Source organism: Gorilla gorilla, chromosome 10 (genome assembly GCF_029281585.2).
Source record: "Gorilla gorilla gorilla isolate KB3781 chromosome 10, NHGRI_mGorGor1-v2.1_pri, whole genome shotgun sequence".
Taxonomy (NCBI): domain Eukaryota; kingdom Metazoa; phylum Chordata; class Mammalia; order Primates; family Hominidae; genus Gorilla; species Gorilla gorilla.
Window position 1 is genome coordinate 23,806,317 of NC_073234.2, and position 23,916 is coordinate 23,830,232.

Below are 23,916 nucleotides of genomic sequence, written 5' to 3' on the forward strand. Positions count from 1 at the left end.
GACTCGTCAAAAATCTGCATAATGGAAAATTGCAAGGGGTTTTTCCTGATCTACTTTGAAATGCAATTCCGCTTAAAGGTATCACTTTGCCATGAGTAATCAGACTTCCTGTTCTAATGTCCAGATTCCTATTCAGCTTGTTCTCTGTTATGAATTCCATGTAAGTCCTGCTGCTTCAACTGGAGACCCTAAATAAGCATTTCAAACTTAGTAGGCTGAAATGACACTGTTGTCTGAATTCTAAGTAAATTATGAAATAGACAAAAGAATCAGGAAGCAATCTACACACTCACTTTATTACTGGTAAAGCTGTACTGAAACATGTGAATTGGATTTAAAGCCAAAAAGCATTTCCTACTATGCCCAAACCCAAGTCTAAAATAGAAACCCTTTTTGGGAGAATTGTATAGGCTGCCTGAGGGGGAAAAAAGAAGTCCTTCCTCTCACTTCCTTGAGAAAAGCACACTTGAATACTGGCCTTTGATTAATTAATTCTCTCCAGTGGAAATAATGAGAACATTTGACCCTATATAAAGTGTTTTGGATATTGTGAGAAATGAAGAAATAGGAAACATGTTGGACTTGTTAATGGAAGTTCCTTCTGGGTGAATTGAAGGAGTATAGGGAGAAGAGAAAATGGTTTCTATCATGCTCATTGCCTTCTTTTTGAATCAGTTGAAGTAAAATTTGTATACCACAAAATATATCCATTTAAGTAAACATTTCAATGAGTTTGACAAGTTTTTATACTTGTAAACTGTGAAATGTTGACCTAAAAGGAAGGGGCTGAGACACAAATTATAATTAGAGTTTTCTTGAGCCAAAGTGAGGGCAGAAGCCAGGAAGAACAGACCCAAATACTCTTGGCTGTTAGCTTCCTCTGGCCTTTGTTACAGGCAGGTTTTTATAGGAAAAAGAGGGAGACAGGGAGTGGGTTGGTACACAATTGTTTGTCAGGAATTCTCATTGGTTCACAGAAATAACACTGATTAGTGATTGGCTATAAATAATTAACTATAGATCATGGATTATAGTGTCCAGTGTGACATCATTAAGTTAATTTGTAATCACTCCTGGCAATAGCAAGCAGTTTTAAGACATGAATACATAGCTCAAAGAAAGGGAGTAGGATGTGATTGCTCTCATTTTAATGTTTCTCTAGGCCTGATAATTTAAAAGGACCCTCATTTCTCTGATAATTTTTCTTTCTTTTTTAAAATGCAATCAAGTTGAACATTTTTATTACCCGCAAAGTTCTCTAAACCCCTTCTTAGTCAATCCTGCTTCCACCCAACCCCAAACAACCATTGATCTGTTCTAAATGTGGATTATATTTTTCTTTTCTAGAGTTTCATCCAAACAAAACTATACAGTATGTTCTCCTTTGTGTCTGGCTTCTTTTGTTTAGCGTACTGTTTTTGAGATTTATCTATGTTATTTTTGCTGCCAGTAGTTAATTTCCTTCTACTAGTGAGTAGTATTTCATTGTATAAATGCAACATACATATAAATATCTATACATTTTCCTATTGATGGAAATTTGTTTTTTTCCTGGATTTGGCCTTTAAGAAAATCTGTTATAAATATTTATGTGGAAGTATTTTTGTAAATATTTTTTCCCTTCTCTTGAATACGTTTCTAGAAATAAAATTGATGCATCAAATGGTAATTGTAAGTGTATCTTTATAAATATGCCAAACATCTGATGAAATGTCTTGGGTTTTTCTTTACGTTTTTTTCTCTGGATATGATATATTTCCTTTCTCTGACTACTTTTAAGATTTTTCACTATTGATTTTTATTTTTTAAAATTTTCCATAGGTTACTGAGGTACAGGTAGTATTTGGGTACATAAGTAAGTTCTTTTGTGGTGATTTGCGAGATTTTGGTGCACCCATCTCCCGAGCAGTGTACACTGCAACCTATTTGTAGCCTTTTATCCTTTGTCCCCCCACCCTTTCCTCCAAGTCCCCAAAGTCCATTGTATCATTCTTATGCCTTGTGTCCTCCTGGCTTAGCTCCTGCATATCAGTGATATGATGTTTAGTTTTCCATTCCTGAGTTACTTCACTTAGAATAATAGTCTCCAGTCTCATCCACATCCCTGCAAATGCCATTACTTCATTTATTTTTATGGCTGAGTAGTATTCCATGGTATAAATATATACACCACATTTTCTTTATCCACTTGTTGATTGACAGGCATTTGGGCTGGTTCCATGACTTTGCAATTATGAATTGTGCTGCTATTAACATGCATGTGCAAGTATCTTTTTTGTATAATGACTTCTTTTTCTGTGGGTGGATACCCAGTAGTGAGATTGCTGGATCAAATTATAGTTCTACTTTTAGTTCTTTAAGGAATCTTCACACTTTTCTCCATAGTGACTGTGCATTCCCACCAGCAGTGTAGAAGTGTTCCCTGATTACCGCATCCATGTCAACATCTATTGTTTTTTGACTTTTTCTTTATGGCCATTCTTTCAGGAGTAAGGTCGTATCACATAGTGGTTTTGATTTGCATTTCCCTGATCATTAGTGATGCTGAGGATTTTTTTTCATATGTTTGTTGGCCATTTGTATATCTTCTTTTGAGAATTTTCTATTCATGTCTTTAGCCCACTTTTTGATGGGATTGTTTGTTCTTTTCTTACTGATTTGTTTGAGTTCGTTGTAGATTCTGGATATTAGTCCTTTGTTGGATGTATAGATTGTGAAGATTTTCTCCCAGTCTCCGGGCTGTTTACTCTACTGACTGTTCCTTTTGCCATGCAAAAGTTCTTTGGTTTAATTAAGTCCCAGCTCTTTATCTTTGTTTTTATTGCACTTGCTTTTGGGTTCTTGGTCATGAAATCCTTGCCTAAGCCAATGTCTAGAAGGGTTTTTTCAATGCTATTTTCTAGAATTTTTATGGTTTCAGGTCTTAGGTTTAAGTCTGTAATCCATCTTGAGTTGATTTTTGTATAAAGTGAAAGATGGGGATCTAGTTTCATTCTCCTACATGTGGCTAGCCAATTATCCCAGCACCATTTGTTGAAAAGGGTGTTCTTTCCCCACTTTATGTTTTTGTTTGCTTTGTTGAAGATCAGTTGACTGTAAGTATTTGGCTTTATTTCTGGGTTCTGTACTCTGTTCCATTGGTCTATGTGCCTGTTTTTACACCAGTACCCTGCTGTTTTGGTAACTATGACCTTATAATATATTTTGAAATCAGGTAGTGTGATGCCTCCAGATTTGTTCTTTTTGCTTAGTCTTGCTTTAACTATGCAGGCTCCTTTTTGGTTTCATATGAATTTTAGAATTGTTTTTCTAATTCTGTGGAGAATGATGATGGTATTTGATGGGTGTTGGGTTGAATTTGTAGATTGCTTTTGGCACTATGGTCATTTTGACAATATTGATTCTACCCATCCATGAGTATGGGATGTGTTTCCATTTGTTTGTATCATCTATAATTTCTTTCAGCAGTGTTTTATAGTTTTTCTTGCAGGGGCCTTTTGCCTCCTTGGTTAGGTATATTTCTAAATTTTTTTTTTTTTTTGCAGCTGTTGTAAAAGAGGTTAAGTTCTTGATTTGGTTCTCCACTTGGTTGCTGTTGGTGTATAGAAGAGCTACTGATTTTTGTACCTTAATCTTATATCTAGAAGCTTTGCCAAATTCTTCTATCAGTTCTAGGAGCTTTCTGGAGGAGTTGTCAGGGTTTTCGAGATAAATGACCATATTATCAGCAAACAGTGACAGCTGACTTCCTCTTTACTGATTTGGATGCCCTTTATTTCTTTCTCTTTTCTGATTGCTCTGGCTAGGACTTCCAGTACCATGTTGAAGAGGAGTACTGAGAGTGTGCGTCCTTGTCTTGTTCCAGTTCTCAGAGGGAATGCTTTCAAGTTTTCCTCATTCGGTATTTTGTTGGCTGTGGGTTTGTCATAGATGGCTTTTATTACATTGAGGTATGTCCCCTGTATGCGGATTTTGCTGAGAGTTTTAATCATAAATCGATGCTGGATTTTGTCAAATGCTTTTTCTGCATCTATTGAGATGATCATGTGATTTTTGTTTCTAATTCTGTTTATGTGGTGTATCACATTTATTGAATGGCATATGTTAAACCATCCCTGCATCTCTGGTATGAAACCCATTTGATCATGGTTGGATTCAGTTAGCTAGTATGTTGTTAAGGATTTTAGCATCTATGTTCTTCAGGGATACAGGTCTGTAGTTTTCTTTTTTGGTTAAGTTCTTTCTTGGTATTGGTATTAGGGTGGTGCTGGCTTCATAGAATAAACTAGGAAGGGTTCCCTCTTTCTTTATCCTGTGGAATAGTGTCAAAAGGATTGGTACCAGTTCTTTTTTGAATGTCTGGTAGAATTCTCCTGTGAATTCATCTGGACTCTTTTTTTGTTGGTAATTTTTTAAATTATCATTTCAATCTTGCTGCTTGTTACTGGTCTTTCAGGGTATCTAATTCTTCCTGATTTAAGCTAGGAGGGTTGTATTTTTCTAGGAGTTTATCCATCTCTTCTAGGTTTTCTAGTTTATGTGCATAAAGGTGTTCATAGTAGCCTTGAATGATCAGTGGTGTCAGTTGTAATATCTCCTGTTCCAATTACCAGAAATGCAACAGGTGGAAAGGTTAAAACATCTATTAGTAACTGCCCCTGTCCTAGCTTTACCCTCCTTAGGCAGCCATTCCATCTTTTCGTCAAAGTAAACAAGGAAGTAGCCTTAGGAGTACTTACCCAAAAGCACGGAGGCCGCCGGCAACCCACAGCCTTCCTATAAAAAATCCTTGACCCAGTAACCTGTGGATGGCCCAAATGCATTCATTCTGTAGCGGCAACTGCTTTGCTTACAGAAGAAAGTAGAAAAATAACTTTTGGAGGAAACTCCATTGTGAGCACACCTCACCAGGTCGGAACTATCCTAAGTCAGAAGGCAGAAAGGTAGATTACTGAATCAAGAATTTTAAAATACGAGGCTATCTTGTTAGAAAAAGTTGATTTAGCCCTAACCACTGATGATTCACTTAACCCTGCTGCCTTCTTAACAGGAAATTCAAACCCAGAAAAGAACCTATGCCCCCAGACCAGAAGAACTTGGGCATAAATGTTTAGATAAACTCCCTTTCAAACCAGAAAACACCTTTTTGTAGATGGTTGTTCTCAAGTAATAAAAGAGAAAAGGCATAACAGGTACTCAGTAGTAGATGGAGACACCCTACCTAATGACTGGTCTGGGCAAACATGTGAGTTGTTTGCACTAAATCAAGTCTTAAAATTTCTGCAAAACCAGAAAGGGACTATTTATACTGACTCCAAGTATGCCTTTGGAGTAGTCCACACCTTTCAGAAAATTTGGGCAGAGCGAGGCCTCATTAACAGTAAAGGCCGAAACTTAGTCTATAGAGACTTGATAATCCAAGTACTAGAGAACTTACAGCTGCCAGAAGAGATAGCAGTTGTTCATGTTCCAGGTCACTAGAAGAATCTTTCCTTCGAGAGCTGAGGGAATAATCTAGCTGACCAAGTAGCCAAACAAGCTGCCTCTTCTCAAGCAGCAACCATTTTCCACCTAACCCCTTATCTTCCCCCTCCAGCTGCAGTCCCTATCTTCTCCCACAGAGAGCAAGAAAAGTTAAAAGAAGTAGGAGTCAAAGAAAGCCACAAGGGAAAATGGGTGCTATCAGACAAGAGAGAAATGCTGTCTAAGCCCATCACGTGAGATACTGTCACAGTTGGTTTCATTAATGACCAGACATTTTGTTAGTGAACACTTCCCAGACTTTACTAGCACTGCTAAGAATTAATCACCCCACTTGCTCCTGGTCTGAAACTCCGAAGTGCTTTGTTTATGTTACAGTACTTACTGCCTTGTATGTTAGATTAGTGAATGTATATTTGCCTCATCCACTACTGTATGAGCTTCTTGCTTGCTAGGACAAGGCTATATTCCTTAGAACTGAGGAGGGAGTTGAATCATGTGGCTATTTATTCTCAAATCCTCTTCACCAAGTGGAACAAAACAACAGTGAAAGACCACCGCACATGGAGGCAGGAGGTCTGGATTTGGGTTCTAGATCTCTAGATCTGTTACTAATGGGAGGTATGGATATAGTCAGGAAAATTGTCTTCCTTAGAGGCTTCCTTGATAGCACCTATAAAGATCGAGATCTGTCGGACCTAGATGAGGGGATTCTCAATCATTACTATGCAGAAAATCAACTGGGAGAGTTACTTTGCAATGCAGATGCTTAGTTCCATCTCATGATATTTTTATTTTTTTTAAAAAATTGGTCAAGTATTTTTCATTAAATAATGTAAACTTTCTTAGTCTACATCTAACAAAACTCCCACCAGCATACAAATACATTGAATGATATTAGCAGCAGAATCTTTAAATGAAGTAACCATACACAACTATTAGGCCACCTTTTTTTCATTGCTTATTATTTCATGCTATTTGTCACCATTGTCATCATAATCAGCCTCATCCTACATTGTTGAACAGCCATCATGGACCATATGGCATAAACATTTTTCCTACTCATGAAGGAGCATATGTTCTCTATATGTATATAAAATTAATGTCTGAACAAAGTGGCTTAAACAAGGCAGAAGTTTGTTTCACCCTCACTTAAATCTATAGTTCTACCTACCATGGCTAGTACAGATACCTGCCAAATTCATTAGGGACACAGGCCCCTTCTAGCTCTCTGTTCTGCTGTACTGTAGAAGAGGCTCTAGTTTGGCTGCTAAATCCCCACTTATCATTCTTGAATTCCAGGCAGCAAGGAAGGAAAAAAGCCAAGAGAGAAAAACAAGGGAACATCTACCCCTCCTTTTAAGTTTTTTAACCAACCCCCTCTTGTTTTTTTTAACCGACTTTGTTGAGCTATGATGACATTTAAAAAGCTGTACATATTTAAGGTGTACATCTCAGGAGCTTGGGGATAAGTATACACCATGAACACATCACTACCATCAAGATTATAAACATAGCCTTCATCTCCCTAAGTCCCCCCCCTTTATTATAATTATTTTTTTTGGAAAGAAATATTGGTAAGAATACAAAACCTGCCCTTTTAGCAAATTTTACGTATGCAATACAGTATTCTTAGCTGTAAGCACTATGCTGTAAATGAGACCTCCAGAACTTACTTACGTGGTATATCTGAAACTTTGTGCTCTAACCACATCTACCCATTTCTCCAGCACCACGGCCCCTGGCAACCACCATTCTACTCTCTGCTTTTGTGAGTTTGTCTATTTTAGATTTCAAATACAAGTGAAATCATATAGTAATTGTCATTCTGTGGTTGGCCTATTTCATATAACGTAATGCCCTCCAAGTCCATCCGTGTTGTCACAAATGACAGGTTTCATTATTGTGTAACACTGAATAATATTCCATTGCATATATGTATTAGCCATTTATCCTGATACTCTCCCTCCACCTGCCTTCCAACAGGCCCCAGTGTGTGTTGTTCCCCTCCTAATATCCATGTGTTCTCACCGTTCTGCTCCCACTTGTAAGTTAGAACGTGCAGTGTTTGGTTTTCTGTTCGTGGGTTAGTTTGCTGAGGATAATGGCTTCCAGCTCCATTCACCTTCCTCCAAAGAACATGATCTCATTCCTTTTTATGGCTGCATAGTATTCCATGGTGTATACGTACCACATTTTCTTTATCCAGTCTGTCACTGATGGACATTTGGGTTGATTCCATGTCTTTGCTATTGTGAATAGTGCTGCAATGAACATATGTGTGCATGTATCTTTATAATAGAATGATTTATATTCCTTTGGGTACATACCCAGTAATGGGATTGCTGGGTCAAGTGGTATTTCTGGTTGTAGGTCTTTGAGGAATCACCATACTCTCTTCCACAATAGTTGAACTAATTTACATTCCCACCAACAGTGTAACAGTGTTCTTATATCTCAACAGCCTCATCAGCAGGTAGTTTTATTTAAAAAAATTTTGAGAAACCTTCATACTATTATCTGAAATGGACATAGTAATTTGTATATCCACCACAAGTATACAAGGGTTATCTTTTCTCCACATCCTCACTAATACTTGTTATACATCTTTTTGATAATAGCTATTCTAAGAGGTATCAGGTGATATTTCATGGTGGTTTTTATTTGCATCCCCCTGATGATTAGATATGGTAAGAATTTTTTCATATATTTGTTGGCCATTTGTATCTGTTCTTCTGGGAAATGTCTATTCAGATCTTTGCCCTTTTTTTTTTTGAGATGGAGTCTCGCTCTGTCACCCAGGCTGGAGTGCAGTGGCGGGATCTCGGCTCACTGCAAGCTCCACCTCCCAGGTTCACACCATTCTCCTGCCTCAGCCTCCCAAGTAGCTGGGACTACAGGCACCCGCCACCATGCCCAGCTACATTTTTTTTTTAGTGGAGACAGGGTTTCATCGTGTTAGCCAGATCTTTGCCCATTTAAAAAAAAATTCATCTTTTATTTTAGATTCAGGAGATGCATGTGCAGGTTTTTACATTGGCACATTGTGTGATGCTGAGGAGTATGAATGATCTTGTAACCCAGATAGAAAACATGATACCCAATAGATAGTTTTTCAGGCCTTTGTCCCCACCTTCCCTTCCCCCTCTAGTAGTCCCCAGTATCTGTTGTTCCGATCTTTACGTCCATGTGTAACCAATGCTTTGTTCTCACTTATAACTAAGAACATATGGTATTTGGTTTTCTCTTCCTGCATTATTTTAGAATAATGGCCTCCAGCTTCATCTATGTTGGTGCAAAGGACATAATTTTTTTACGGTTGCGTAGTATTCCATGGTGTACATATACTGTATTTTCTCTATCCACTCTAACATTGATGGGCATCTAGGTTGATTCCATGTCTTTGCTATTGCAAATAATGCTATAATAAATATATAAGTGCACACATCTTTATGGTAGAACAATTTATTTTCTTTTGGATACAAGGGTGAGTCCCCATGGCTGCTGACAAGGGCCAGTGTTGAGTGCCTGCAGCTTTTCCAGGCTCAGGGTGCAAGCTGTCAGTGGATCTACCATTCTCGGGTCTGGAGGATGGTGGCTGTCTTCTCAGAGCTCCACTAGGCAGTGCCCCAGTGTGGACTCTGTGGGGGCTCCAACCCCACATTTTCCATCTGCACTGCTGTAGTAGACATTCGCCATGAAGTCTCCACCCCAGCAGACTTCTACTGGACATACAGGCTTTTTCCATACATCTTTAGAGATCCAGGTGAAGGCTTCTGATATGGTTTGGCTCTGTGTCCCTGCCCAAATCTCACCTCAAATTGTACTCCCATAATTCCCACATGTTGTGGGGGGACCCAGTGGCGATAACTGAATCATGGGGGCAGTTTCTCCCATGCTGTTCTCGTGGTAGTGAATAAGTCTCACGAGTTCTGATGGTTTGATAAGGGGAAACCAGTTTTGCTTGGCTGTCATTCTCTCACTTGCCTGCTGTGATGTAAGACATGCCTTTTGCCTTCTGCCTCCCCCCAACCATGTGGAACTGTAAGTCCAATTAAACCTCTTTCTTTTGTAAATTGGCCAGTCTCAGGTATATCTTTATCAGCAGTGCACTCTTGTACTTTGTGCACCTGCAGGTTTAATACCCCATGGAAATTGCCAAGGCTTATGGCTTGCACCCTCTAAAGCGGTGGCCCAAACTGTGTCTGGGGCCCTTTTAGCCATGGCTGGAGCTGGAGTGGCTGAGACCTAGAATGCTGTGAGCACTGTCCTGCGCTTGCGCTGGGCCCAGCCCACAAAACCATTCTTCCCTCCTAGGCCTCCAGGCCTTTGAGGGGAGGGGCTGCCACCAGCCAAGGTCTCTGAAATGTCTTTGAGGCCCTTTCTTCATTGTCTTCTATTAGCATTTGCTTTCCTTTTAGTTACCCAAATTTCTGCAGCCTGCTTGAATTTCAGACAATACCAGTGGTCTTACAAGTGCTACATGACCCCTATAACACTTCCTGACTTCATTTCTGCAATATATTTTATTTTTTTACATCATCATGAACATTGAAACTTTTTATATCTATTCACCTTCCATTTGTTTTCAAGTCCGGTTTACCTCCAAAGAATTTTAGAATATAGAGTCTCCATAAGACTCTAGTTTGTCTGGTTTCTTGCTGTATCCCTTGACTGGGAATGCTTTCTAGGACATATAATACACTCAAAAGTACTTACGAATAAAAAAAAGGAATTAATCTTCACATTTTTCCTTCAAAATAGCCTTAACTCTTTGGTTTCCAACTTTATGTGAGGGTTTTTAGTAGTAGTCTCAAAAATCCAATCAAATTGAACAGGGAGTGTCTCCAGAATGAAGTTTTTGATTAGATTCAGTGTCTGTGCAATCAGGGCATGTCTCTTGGAATGTAGTGGTGATTAGGTTTATTAATTTTTTTTTCATATATAAGGGGAAGCCAATCAGAGGATGCATTTTCCCAGAGAAAGAGCATCTGAAGAGTTTAAGACCTTGGGGAAAGAGAGTCTTGCTGCTTGCTTGTGGGACTTGCCTTGGAAGGTAGATAAGTTCACTGCATCCTCCAATTTTTATTTCTGGTGAGTTCTCCAAGCACTGAGATGTGAACTGGCCTCATTCCCTTGCAATGATACTGTTACCAGTAGAAGAGATTCCAGTTACTGGCAGCATATCTGCGTGTAACTTCAGTCCTTGCCTCCTCAGAAGAAAGAACTCAACTGAAGGGCATACAGCGGAAAAAGAGACTGAGCGGTAAGTTTCAGAGCAGGAGTGGAAGTTTATTTAAAAAGGCTTTAGAACAGGAAGGAGAGGAAAATTCTCTTGGAAGAGACCCAAGCAGATGCCTGAAGGTCCAAGAAAGAAAAGAGAAGAGCCTTTAACCTTGATCCTGCGATGGGTTTGCCACTTTCCCATGATTCTTCCTTTAGGGAGAGTTTCCGGCATGCACAGTGGTTTCCTTACCCTTTGAAATTGAGCATGCACGGTGTGTTTAGGGAGTTATATGCATGTCCATCTGAAGCTTTCTTTCCTTTTCCGGTGGAGTGCGCCCCCGGAAGATTATGCTTTGCCATTTTTGTCTCTTAACATGCATGCCCAAGAAGTTGCTTCTTCCTGGGGTCTGCATTTAATTAACATTTTTGATGTTAACAGGTGTAGACCATCAGGAAATGGCCTCTCTCTGGTGCTGCCTAATTATCATTTTTAGAGAGGCAATGTGATAACTGACAGGCCATCACCTGACATTTCTAGTGGGTAGGGGAAGAGCCCTCTCCTGCCCTGCTCATGGTCTTCTACCTGTAACAAGACAAGCCTTGTATATCATTAGACATTTGTCCCATCAAGGCAGCATCTCATTATTACATTTTATTGTGTGAATTGTTACTTCACATTCTCATATTCTGTGTTCACTATTTGTGTGCCTTTTCCATTTTTGTTTTGACCATATCTCATTATTTGAACTGCCTCCTCCAAGATTCTAGATCTGCATTGGCCAATATAGTAACTACTAGTCAAATGTGACTATAAACTGTAAATTAATTATAATTAAATAACTAAATGGCATATCCTTAGTAGTAATAGCCAAATTCGTGGCCAAACTAGAAATTCTGTAACTACTTATGTGTGGTAGTTACTGCATTGGACAATGCAGATATAGAGAATTTCTTTCATCACAGAAAATCGTGTTGGGCATGTTGGCTACCACTTATTTTTAAATTCTATTTGTGTGGTTTATAGTTAAATTATATTCTGCTTCTCTATATTCATTTCCTTTCACAGATTTTCTCAAGCAATTTTTAAATTTCATTCATTTACCTTATTGAGGTAAGTACTTAGATTATTTTTTTAAAATAATGTACGGCAAATAATTTTTCCATGGATACTGTTTTAGCTTTATTGTATTGGTACTTTTACGTACTATATTCAGGTATTATTATTTTTCATAACTTACTTTAAAAATTGTGCCAAGTTTATTTAAAATAGATTTCTCCCTTGATTTTCAGATGTTAGATTCTGTCTTCTATTGCTGTATTTTAATTTAATTTAATTTTATTGTATGTAAATAAATTGCATATTCCTTTTTTTAAAATGTGAGATTTTTCCTCTCTCCTGTTACACAAACTTTGTATGCAGTGTTCATTATGCACTTTAAACATAAATATTTTGTTTCAGGGCACGGTGCTTTCACACATAAAACCTTAGAATAATTTTAAATTCCATTCCACTTTCACCATTCCTGAACTGCTTTGAATATATTGGATGTTGGAAGCCATGAGAGGCTTGCAATCCTGTCAAGATAATAGGATTTTCCATTTATAGTGTAATCTGACTTGCAATCCCGTCAAGATAACAGGATTTTCCATTTATAGTGTAATCTGATATATATTCGTTCTGGTTTCATAGTTTAAAAAAATCTATTCTCTTTTACTCTGTGGTGATCTTTGCTTTTCTATGTGTTCATTGCTAGAATGTCAGCTGCTGTTTCCCTAACACCTGAGATGTCTTTTTGGTTTTTTTTTGTTCGTTTGTTTTTTTGTTTTTTTTTTTTTTGAGACGGAGTCTCGCTTTGTCACCCAGGCTGGAGTGCAGTGGCGCAATCTCGGCTCACTGCAAGCTCCGCCTCCCAGGTTCACGCCATTCTCCTGCCTCAGCCTCCCGAGTAGCTGGGACTATAGGCGCCCGCCACCACGCCCGGCTAATTTTTTTTTTGTATTTTTAGTAGAGACGGGGTTTCACCGTGTTAGCCAGGATGGTCTCGATCTCTTGACCTCGTGATCCGCCCGCCTCGGCCTCCCAAAGTGCTGGGATTACAGGCGTGAGCCACCGCGCCCGGCCGAGATGTCATTCAACATTGTATAGCACTGGTGTTGAGAACTGAGAGAATCTACTAAATAATAGCACTTTTCGAGACTGCAGTTCTGAATTAAAGGAAAGGAAAGGACAGGCAAAATAATATAGACATCAGCTATTTTTACTGAAGATCTGTTGGAGAACATGGTTTTGTTGTCCAGGAACTTGAGACCTAACACTGCATTCCTAATACTTCACTAAGGTGTGTCTAAATAGCCATGAAAGGGCTAGGAAGTCACAAGTCGGCCTCTTAATTTTTACAGTTGCCGTTAAAATATTAAGGTAATATTGAGGATGCAGAATGGCTCCTTCCTCATGACTTTTTAACAGATCTGGGCCGGGCACGGTGGCTCACGCCTGTAATCCCAGCACTTTGAGAGGCGGAGGCTAGCGGATCACCTGAGGTCAGGAGTTCTAGACCAGCCCTACCAAAATGCAGAAACCCCGTCTCGACTAAAAATACAAAATTAGCCGAGCACGATGGCGCATGCCTGTCATCCCAGCTACTCAGGAGGCTGAGGCTGGAGGATTGCTTGAACCCGGGAGGTGGAGGTTGCGGTGAGCCGAGATCGCGCCACTGCACTCCAGCCTGGGCAACAAGAGCGAAATTCTCCCGAAAAAAAAAAAAAAAAAAAAAAAAAAGAGAGAGGGAGACATCTGGAGGGAGATACTAAGCTGTGCAGGCTCTCATCTTGAAGTCACCAAATACATAAGTGGTTATTCCTGCTCTGGTGAAAAGTTTGTCAATACATTTTTTTCCATGAATTAATGAAAATTTTAGAGCCATAACATAAGCTTTTAAAAGTTTCTCCTAAAGATTGCTTGTGTATGTGTGTGTTTAAAATATATTGAATCTCTACATCTTGAAATAGTTTTTATAGATTCCACACAAGAGTCCTTTATGAAATAAGTATACTTTAACTTTCTTATAATCTTTGTCCTTTTTTGTCCCTGGCACAGTCTGTATATGACCAGTTAAATTACTTTTCGTTCATGTTTGGGTTATAATTACACACAAATATTCTCTAAAGCCCAAATCTTATTTTGATATTCGAGGAAGAGCTTACATGGTAATAATATTAAGAGTTACAGCTGGTTTCACTGAAGCTTTGTAGGCATTCTCTAATATCTTGTTTTTTTGAAGGAATATCTGTTCTGCTTGAATTATAGACTACATAATACATGTACTGTCAGGTACACTCATGGAAGGGACAGGCAGATGGAGTCATATGTTACTGGAGTCCTGATGAACAGATGTAGAAAATAGTCCAAGGAATAAGAAAAAAGTTGATATTCAAAAGTGCTTGTTGAAGTCTGTAAATGTGCATTAAATGTGGCAGTAAAAATAGACACAATGATGTTTGGGAACTGGGGTCTGAATTCTGGAGTCCCCAGAATCATAGAGAACCTTGGTTAGGGGAGTAGTTTTGTCAAAAAGCAAGAAGAGGCAGCGACAGGCAGAATATAATTAAAAGTACTGCTGGGTCATTTTCTAATTTTGTAATTTTGTCATATTTTTCAAACTCTGTTGATCATTTATTAAATTGGTAAATAAATTATAATCAGCAGGGTTATTATGAGGGTTAAATAAGGAAATATATGTACATCTGTAAGCACAATGTCACAATTAATACAAAGTTACCCTTTTTATTTTTCCTGGACTTCATGTACAAATGGGTCAGTAAATTTTTTGTTTATGACACATAATTATCACTTGTACATAAAATGTATTTAATTATTTTTATATTTTTAGCAGGGAAGTAATACATGCATGTTTCCCCCTGTCTCAAACACATACATTCATATAAACATATGCACCTATATACCTACATATCTATGTACGAATATATACATGGACATCGGTATTTCTCAGCAAATATGTATCATGATAATCAGAGATATTGCAACTAACAAAGACTAATATAAACCATCATTGCAAGAATTTTAGATACCACGTTAGTAAAATATCAGATTGAGCTGCTAAATTTCTCCCACCCCTATGTCATTTTGTATTTTCTGAGCATCCTAGAGGATTGTGACTGTATACACAGGACAGAAACATCATGACTCAGGGTACTCCTGCTAATTTCTGATGCAGGAGATTTTAAGGGCTAGATTAGCAGGATGGGAGTGTTGACCCTCTAAGTGAAATAAATCCCTGGATTGATTACCCCCATCCTAAAACAGATTTTTTTTTTTTTGAGACAGAGTCTCGCTCTGTCACCCTTGCTGGAGTGCAGTGGTGGGATCTCGGCTCACTGTAATCTCTGCCTCCCGGGTTCAAGAGATTCTCCTTGCTTCAGCCTCCTGAGTAGCTGGGATTACAGGCAAGCACCACCATACCCAGTTAATTTTTGTATTTTCAGTATAGACGGGGTTTCACCATGTTGGCCAGGCTAGTCTCGAACCCTTGACCTCAGGTGATCCACCTGCCTTGGCCTCCCATAGTGCTGGGATTACAGGCGTGAGCCATCACACTCGACCCTAAAACAGATTCTTACTTGATTATTTCCACGTTCCAAGGGGAAATACAAAAGTCAGAGTTGAGTGAAAATAAAAGTGGAGTAAGGCTTCAGCAGGCTGTGGTGGGTGTTGGAGAAACATTGCTAGGGCATAAAGCTGGGATAATAAAATCTGAGAAATCCCAGTGTTTATCTATAGGTGGAAATCATATTCCACATGTGGATGGAGTCATGGATCCCTGTGTTTTAAAATCAGTGAGGGAACTGAATATCTGGACTTGTGCCAATTAACATACAAAACTCCGTGCTTTTGATGTTCTCATTCACAAGATATCTGTGTTCCTTCTTGGTTAGCAACCATAGTCATAGGCTTCCTAATTTTGACCACAGGAAAAGAGGAGAGGCCTCTGCGTGTTTGTGTCTGTTGGTTAGGCTGTGGTGCAGCTGGTGTCACACTTCAGTGAAAGTCTGGCTTTTCATCACAGGTTGATCTGAAAATTGTGCACAAGACTGGTGTCTCACATGTTCTTTCTCCAACCTCAGCTTTTCTTAGTGCCTAAAGTGTCTGCAAGTGGAAATCCAGAGGTAGACAGAGAGAAACTGAGTTCCGGACAGTGCATTCACTAGTGAGTAGGGGATGCCTCTTTCTACTGAAATTATACCCATATTGCTGGCAAATGGGCAGTTTTCTCCAATTTGCATGGGTGTTTCCGTTTTATTCTTTTTTTTTGTTTGTTTTTACGATGTAAAATCCACCCAGCCTGGGTGTTCCAAATGCAATCAGGAGGCTTTCAGGTATCTGGCCTCCAATTAAGTTTTCTCAGGACTCTAGGTTGGGTATCGTGTGTCAAAGACTCCTAAATTATCAATATAATTTCTAATATTACACTACTTTATTCCAGCCCCTATTAAGGCTATTTACAAAAAAAGACATGAGAGGTTTCATTTATATATTTCTTTTTCTTCTATCCATCCTATAATCTCATAGGGAAATAATTGACCCATTAACTGTACTGTTGGCTGAAATAGATTTAGGATTGTGATGAATGCAGGCGATAGAGATGAGTGAAGAGCAGAGCATCACAGCCCAACAATGAGTCTGATGTTCTAGCAGCTGAGTTCAATAAATCCAGTGTGATAGGACTTGGGCAAGAGCTGTGCAGTGTTGAGGGAAAAGAAGAGTTTGATAAAATATATTTGAGCTTTTAAAAACTTTGTGAAAGGACAACTAAAGAAGTCATTATTATTCTTATCCCCATTCATTTTACCTTTTGGTAATTAAACTTTTTGCCTTCTGGTAAGTGAAAGTAACATATAAGAAATATAATTATTTAATTATGGTTGCACACTCGGAAGAAGGAATATAGTAGATAGAGTACAATTTAGGGTTCTGTGGAAATGCTTTATAAGGGCTGGTTAGGAAAAAAACAATGAAGAGGCTTTTTTAATCTTTGAACAAGTGAAGTGAGAAGGTAAATTTAAAAGAGAAACAGTGATAACTGATGTTTGGATTGCCGAGAGAAAGTTGAGAACAGGAGGCTTCATATCACAGGAATCATCGGACTAAGATTTCCTCAGTATAGCAGCCTCAGCGGTCTTGTCTTGTGCTGCTAGACTGTCTTTAAGCCTTGTCATGAACACCTGAATTATATAACATTAGAGAGACTATATGTATGAATTGAATCCTATATTCTGCATAAAGCTTTTTCAGTTCTGAAGAATGCTGGAGTCTGGTTCATTACTTTCTAACTTTTTAATGAATAAGGGACCAATGACTTATATTTAATAAATATTTGCTAGATAGGAAACACGTTTTCTATTAGTTCATTAGATTATTCAAAACACATCATAGGTCTCTTAACCATTTGATTGGTGAGAAACCTGTGGTTCATCTAGAGAAAGAATTTATTTCATCACAGTCATGTTTAAAAAGTAGTAAATCATGGGCCTTGTGACAAATCTGTAATTTACTTGAAATTCATGGTAAATTTCATTTTATTTATGAACGTTCAAGTGAAAATTTTATAATCAGTTATGTAGAGGTGATTAACACATTACTGAAAAATATCTGGGTTATATTATGCCATACCTCATGCGATATTTCTTTATAGTAAAGTTTAACGGATTCAGAGTGGGTATATCTCTATGAGTGAATCTGAAAGGCAGATACCAGCTTAGTACTGAGGATGAACTGGCTGGAACCCAAAACACTGAGTATTCTGCATACCCAGCTTCTAGCTATGTCATCTCAGCCTTCCTCTTCCGGACATTGAAAGGGATTTCTCTGTCTAAACTAAAATGTCTGTGATGTTTTAGAAGAAAGTGACTTTTGAAGATGTAGCTATTGACTTCACCCAGGAAGAGTGGGCCATGATGGACACATCCAAGAGAAAGCTGTACAGAGATGTGATGCTGGAAAATATCAGTCACCTGGTGTCCCTCGGTGAGTCCCTCAACATTCACGTACATATGTAGACACACATTCGCTCATTCATTCAGTAAGTGTTAGAACAGCTTCCCCATATCTCACTCTAATCTCTTCTCTGCTTCTCTCACAGATCTCATCTGAAAAAAGTTTGAACTTTCTAAATCTATCTGAAATGAATATCTTTCTTTTTATTTTATTTTATTTAGTTTGTCACTCAATTAGAATGTAGTCTTGACAAGGATTTCATGGTTTCTTTGGTACTCAGTCTCTAATACTCATAACAGACCTGGGAACTTAACGAATATTTTCATTGTATTAAATTAAATATTTTCTAATTAACTCTTCTGCTTTAGTCTATGCTTAGGCTGAGACCAATTAGTGAAAACAATAGCAATATCTTTTCCATATAGAACACCAATTATTTTTGTAAATCAAATTTGTTTTGTTCTGTGTGAGAATAATAATAAACACACTGTGCAGAGATTTAATTACTCTCTTTCTGAAAAGATTGTGTATTATGCATTGTGTCTTGGAACTTAGGCATGGACTCAGCATTCATAGGTCCTGACTGTTTTGAATTTCCTTTTCCTGATGGCCCTTTTGTTTGGATTTATTTTCTAGTCTCATGTTGGGTCAGAAAAATCCTGGGGAGTTTTCTGTGTTGTAGGTCTTGTGGCCTGAGCTGACCTTCACTGTTTTTATTCTTCCTTGATAGCCTGCCTTACACTTGGTGATTATGCACATTTATTGACAGTGAACTCAAAACACATTTATTCTTTCCACTAACAGGGTACCAGATAAGCAAATCCTATGTAATTTTGCAGCTGGAGCAAGGAAAAGAGCTGTGGCGGGAAGGAAGAGAATTTCTTCAAGACCAGAATCCAGGTAAGCAACAGGGTCCTGTGCTCTAATAGGAGGAGGTGGTTTGTCAATGAATAATATCAGTTGAATATTAATTAGTGGTTTTATTAAATGAGTGATAATTTCTAAAATGTAGGTTAGGCTACTGGAGCAGAATTCCTTAGATGTTATTATCATTTTGTTCATGTGTCAGATGCTACTCTTGTGTCCTCTTTTTTTACTTTTCTTTTACTTTTGGGAAAAGGATAATTCATGTACTTGGCTGGGGTTAAACTTTCATATGCTGACTCTTTTCCTGATACCCCTGTGAAGACTATCCCTCTATTTACCTGCCTGATATCTCATCTCCATTTTAACTCTTTCCACATTTTAATTTTAAAAATCTTTTCTAATTGCCGACACTGTACAATCTATTTCTTCTATTCAAGTAGTTTCTTCATTTGACACACTTGCCACATCTAAGTGTCAATTTTTGAAAAAAAGTAAATGGGCCTTGGGGCTTTTCAAACAATTTTATTACCATAATACCAATGTAACAATTTATTTTTCAATTATTTCAGACAGGGAAAGTGCCCTTAAGAAAAAACACATGATATCCATGCATCCTATCACCAGAAAAGACGCATCCACCAGTATGACAATGGTAAGTTTTATAGCTATGTACACCAGTCATCTAAGTTAAAGACATGGTAATGGGTTAAGTTAGTAATGAAACACAATCACCTGAGTGTAATTAGGCTGGCATTAAGTGCTTTCTAAGCAAAAAAAAAAAAAAATGGAATACTTTGAATTTAGTGAATACATTGACCTGTGTTCTAAACCATAACATGAGATCTCTAAAATAGAACAAGTGCATATACATTGCTCATGCCCAGACATTGAAAGATATTGATATCATCACAATTATGCAATAACTCTGCAGTTGAGATGTTACAGAAGAGAACATATCTGTGTCTGCAGGAGATAATGTGTATGCAAATGTCAATCGAGAAAAATGACAAGACAAGTCTCAATCATTTTAGGAGATTTATTTGCCAAAGTTAAGGACATGCACCCAGGGGACAGGTATATGCCTTTCTCCAAAGACAATTTTGAAGGCTCCAAATTTAAAGGGGAAAGGGTGGGATATTGAGAAGTACACAATTTTCATGTAAAAGGTAGGTAGAAAAAATAGTCATTGATGCATTTTTCTGGCTCAGTGAATCTGGATTTTTTTACATAAGATGACATAAACAAATGAGGCAGAGGAATAATGCAGGAAAGCTGCATTTTACATAAGACAACATAGGCAAAATGGGGCAGGGAAACAATCAGATATGCATTTGTGTCTGGTGAACTGGGGATGACTGCACCTGTAAAGACAAGTTATCAGTTTGCATTGCCATGGTGTAATTTTAACAGCTCATGAGGAATTTCCTTGTGGGCAAAATATGGGGGAGGCGTGTAGCTTTTCATCTTGTAGCCATATTATTTAGGAACCAGAAGGGGGAGGCAGGTTTGTGTGACCCAGTTCCCAGCTTGATTTTTCCCTTTGGTTAAATGAGTTTGGGGTCCCAAAATTTAATTTCCTTTCACACAAGAAACATTGGAAAGATTTCAACTGGGGTCTACCACTCAATGATTGGTCTAGGATTCAAAGGTAGTGAAATGAATGTATAGATATATGTGGGTAAACCATTAAGAGCTTTTAATCTTTGTCCCAAAGGAGAACTCTCTCATTCTGGAGGATCCTTTTGAATGTAATGATTCGGGAGAAGATCCCACTCACAGTTCCACAATAACTCAGTGTTTGTTAACTCATAGTAGAAAGAAACCCTATGTCAGCAAACAGTGTAGAAAATCTCTTCGTAATCTTTTCTCCCCTAAACCACATAAACAAATTCATACTAAAGGTAAATCATATCAATGTAATCTATGTGAAAAGGCCTATACTAATTGCTTTCACCTTAGACGGCACAAGATGACTCACACTGGAGAGAGGCCAAATGCATGTCATCTATGTAGAAAAGTCTTCACTCAGTGTTCTCACCTTAGAAGACATGAGAAAACTCACATGGGAGAGAGACCATATAAGTGTCATCAATGTGGGAAAGCCTTTATTCTATCCTTTAACCTTCGAAGACATGAGAGAACTCACCTTGGAAAAAAGTGTTATGAATGTGATAAAAGTGGGAAAGCCTTTAGTCAAAGCTCTGGCTTTAGAGGAAACAAAATAATTCACACTGGAGAGAAACCACATGCTTGTCTTCTATGTGGGAAGGCCTTCAGTCTGTCTTCTGACCTTAGATGACATGAGAGAACACGCACTGGAGAAAAGCCATATGAATGCCATTTATGTGGGAAAGCCTTCAGTCAATACTAGTCTTAAATAGCATCAGAAAATTCACCCTGGAGAGAAAATTATAAACTTCTTCAGAACATATTCTGACTTTAGATGACACTGTGTTAGGAATGACGAAGGTAACGAATGTGGAAGAGACTTCAGCTGTAGTTGTAGCTCTAAACATGCCAAAGGACTCACATTTTGAAGAAATACTGGAATCAACATGGAAGATACTTCAGTTACCTTTATTCTTCAGTCCACATCAATAAATTCATATGGAAGAGAAATTGTATGACATGTATGTACCAAAGACTTGTTAGTGATCTGAGCATAAATGACATGAGAGAGCTGAAACTGTCAACATAATCAATTAAAAGTCTTCAGCAACAGCTTTAACTTAAAATATGTGGGACTTTCAGGTAGAGAATCTCTAACTCTGCATTCAGTGTGAAAATATTTTTATTTGCAATTTATTGTCAAATAACATGAGAAAACTTTACTTGGATGAACCCTTTATTTGTATTTTCTGTGAATAAACATTCAGCCAAGCACCAGGCTTGATGTCCACAAGAAAACACAGTGATAAAATGCTGCTAAAATGGAAAATAAGAGAGGAAAGCCTTCATAAGCTAAATAAGAAGGGAAAGTCTTTCCAAGGGCAATGAATTCTCTTGGAATACCAAATACTTCTTACTGGAGAAGTTATGCAGTGAAAAATCATGAGAAATCCTTTCTTCATAGAGCAACACTTGTGGCACATGTGAGATTTCACACTGGACAAAACATGGTTAGCATCTTGAAAGGAGAAAATTCTTTAGTGGTAATTCATTTCTTAGTTGACATTAAGTTTCTCACATTGAGGAGCTATCAAACTTGAAAATCACTGTGGAGAAACCTGATAGATTTCTCATCAGAAAAGTGAGTCAAGAAGGTGGACCTCCAGAAAAAACTCTTAACACATACTTTAGCAAAATAATTCAGAAATTTGAGAAAATATCTATTCATAAAAATGTGGCATGTAAATGCATAATAGCAAAGTGACCAGGGAATAAATTGAATGCAGAATTATATAAGAAATCTCATTAAACTTTTCCAAAAGATCAATACTTACAAATATTGAAAGAATACAATCTGTTGTTGAAAAAACTTAGTATGTTGGCAAAGCCCTTGTTTCATTTATGCAGCCCTAACGAATCGATTTGCATCTGCACTCCTTGGGTGAGATTCTTGGTCAAGATTCTACTCCAACTTCTGAGTCTCCCCAGTCTTTAACAGCTCTTTCCTCACAGCTCACCTCCCTTTATTTCAACGTCCACTAAAACCACTTGTTTCCATCCAACCCTCGAGTTGACACACCAGGGATCTTCAGCCCCACTTGCTAGATTTCTCAGTGTGTCATTGCATAGATTTAGCAGGGAAATGGAGGCTGTATCAAAGACCCCTAGTATATGCATTTGGGTGTCCCCAGCCCTTGCCTCTGTCTCTGAGCAGTTACCTGGGATCAGAGAATAAGGCAGCTCTTCTCTTCTATCCCTCAGAAGGCTCTTGAAATTTTGTCCCTGGAGCCTCTCTAACTGGAAGTAGCAGTTCATCTCATGACACCCCACATTTTATTCAGGTGAGTCCTGAGTTATTACACAGAGACAGACACAGCTGTGCTCCTTTTACTGCAGTCCAGAAGATAAAACACCAGCATGATAAAACAGCCGAACCCGTCAGCCACCTTGCAAGCCTTTCCTATATTTGGTTCAATGTACTTTTCCCGAAGCAAAATGAAAGTTCTCACAGAGGGGCCCTCCTCTGCCTTGTCCTCAGAATTGGAAAATGTATTGTCCGTGAAGGAGCCTCAGTACTGAACCTAAAACTCAAGAGAAAATGTTTCCTGAATATCAAGTGGGATGACTTGAAATTTTGCCAAACAGGCACAATCTTAATACGATCGGCCTTACTAAGGCTAAATGGCCTTATCCATGGTTGAAATTGACACATCAATATATTAAAAAATCTCCACAAGTGATTGATTTTACTCTGCAGCCAGGGTTTATGTCAAGTGTGAGGATAATGAGCAAGAAATTCAAGCTCTTGGCAAACTGGTTGGAGAGGCAAGGACTGTGTCCAGGCAGAGCTCATATCATTATTTATTGTTTAATCTATTTAAATATGTAATTTACCCACAAACTGTGGCTGACATATGTACTCCTGAGCCACATTGAGATGTACTATTTGTGCTGTGAAATTCTATGGGATTTGACCAATGCATGGTGGCAGATCTCCAGCCACTATTAAAGCGTAACACAGAATGCTTCTCTTATTCAAGCTCGTCTTCCCTCCACATAGAGGGAATCAATCGACTTTTGTATACTGATTTTTGAATTTGCTTCTTTATTTCCATCTTATTCAATTAAAGCACAAGATATCGTACTCAATTTCCATTTGATCTTCCAAAAGAAAAGTACTGAATAATCTACACCTGAATTTCAGTGATTCAGACTCAGGTCCACCGCTAAGGCCAAACGTCCTGTGCTGCCACCTCATGGCCGGCAGAGGGCAATGAAACCCATCTTTCCGGCCATGCAGGGCGCATGCGCGGTCTGCCTCCCGCGGCGGGCCGGGTCTCCAGGGAGGACCTGAGTTTTCTTCACCCATGGTCAGGGAGGTGCCATCGCCCTGGCTTTGGGGCTGGGGCCTCCGGGGAGGTTCCGGTAGGGGCGTTGGAGAGGCCGCTCTTTTCGCGAGGCCCGAGACGGCGGGCCCTGCGCAGGCCGCCCTATTCCGCGCCCTCAGGGCGTCAGTATCCGCCTGAGGCCGGATACCCCCTCTGGGCTCGGATGCCCCCGCTGGGCCCGGAGCATCCTCGGTGCTGCCCTCCCAGAGCCCCGCAGAGGCTGAGGTGGCGCGGGGGCGGCCCCGGCTCCGCGAGAAGCGGCGGCAGCGAGGGCTGGAGGACCCGGGCTACGGGGCTCCGTGGCGTCTGGCCTGGGTGGGACTGAGCCCATCC

At 38.9% G+C, this 23,916-nt stretch overlaps 1 protein-coding gene across 2 annotated transcripts; it reads left to right on the forward strand.

Moving 5' to 3' along the window:
* ZNF705A (zinc finger protein 705A) lies at window positions 1-23,338 on the forward strand. 2 transcript variants are annotated; one of them, XM_063693799.1, is made up of 7 exons: window positions 10,700-10,747; window positions 11,774-11,818; window positions 15,850-15,932; window positions 17,623-17,749; window positions 18,524-18,619; window positions 19,156-19,238; window positions 20,301-23,337. In XM_063693799.1, exons 4-7 carry the CDS (start codon window positions 17,677-17,679, stop codon window positions 20,883-20,885), a joined length of 837 nt encoding a protein of 278 aa, XP_063549869.1. In that variant the 5' UTR covers window positions 10,700-10,747; window positions 11,774-11,818; window positions 15,850-15,932; window positions 17,623-17,676; the 3' UTR covers window positions 20,886-23,337. The 2 variants fall into 2 exon arrangements, with proteins under 2 accessions (XP_063549870.1, XP_063549869.1); XM_063693800.1 differs by lacking the exons at window positions 10,700-10,747; window positions 11,774-11,818 and adding an exon at window positions 1-78 and having other exon boundaries at window positions 20,301-23,338.
* Window positions 23,339-23,916: the final 578 nt, after the last annotated feature.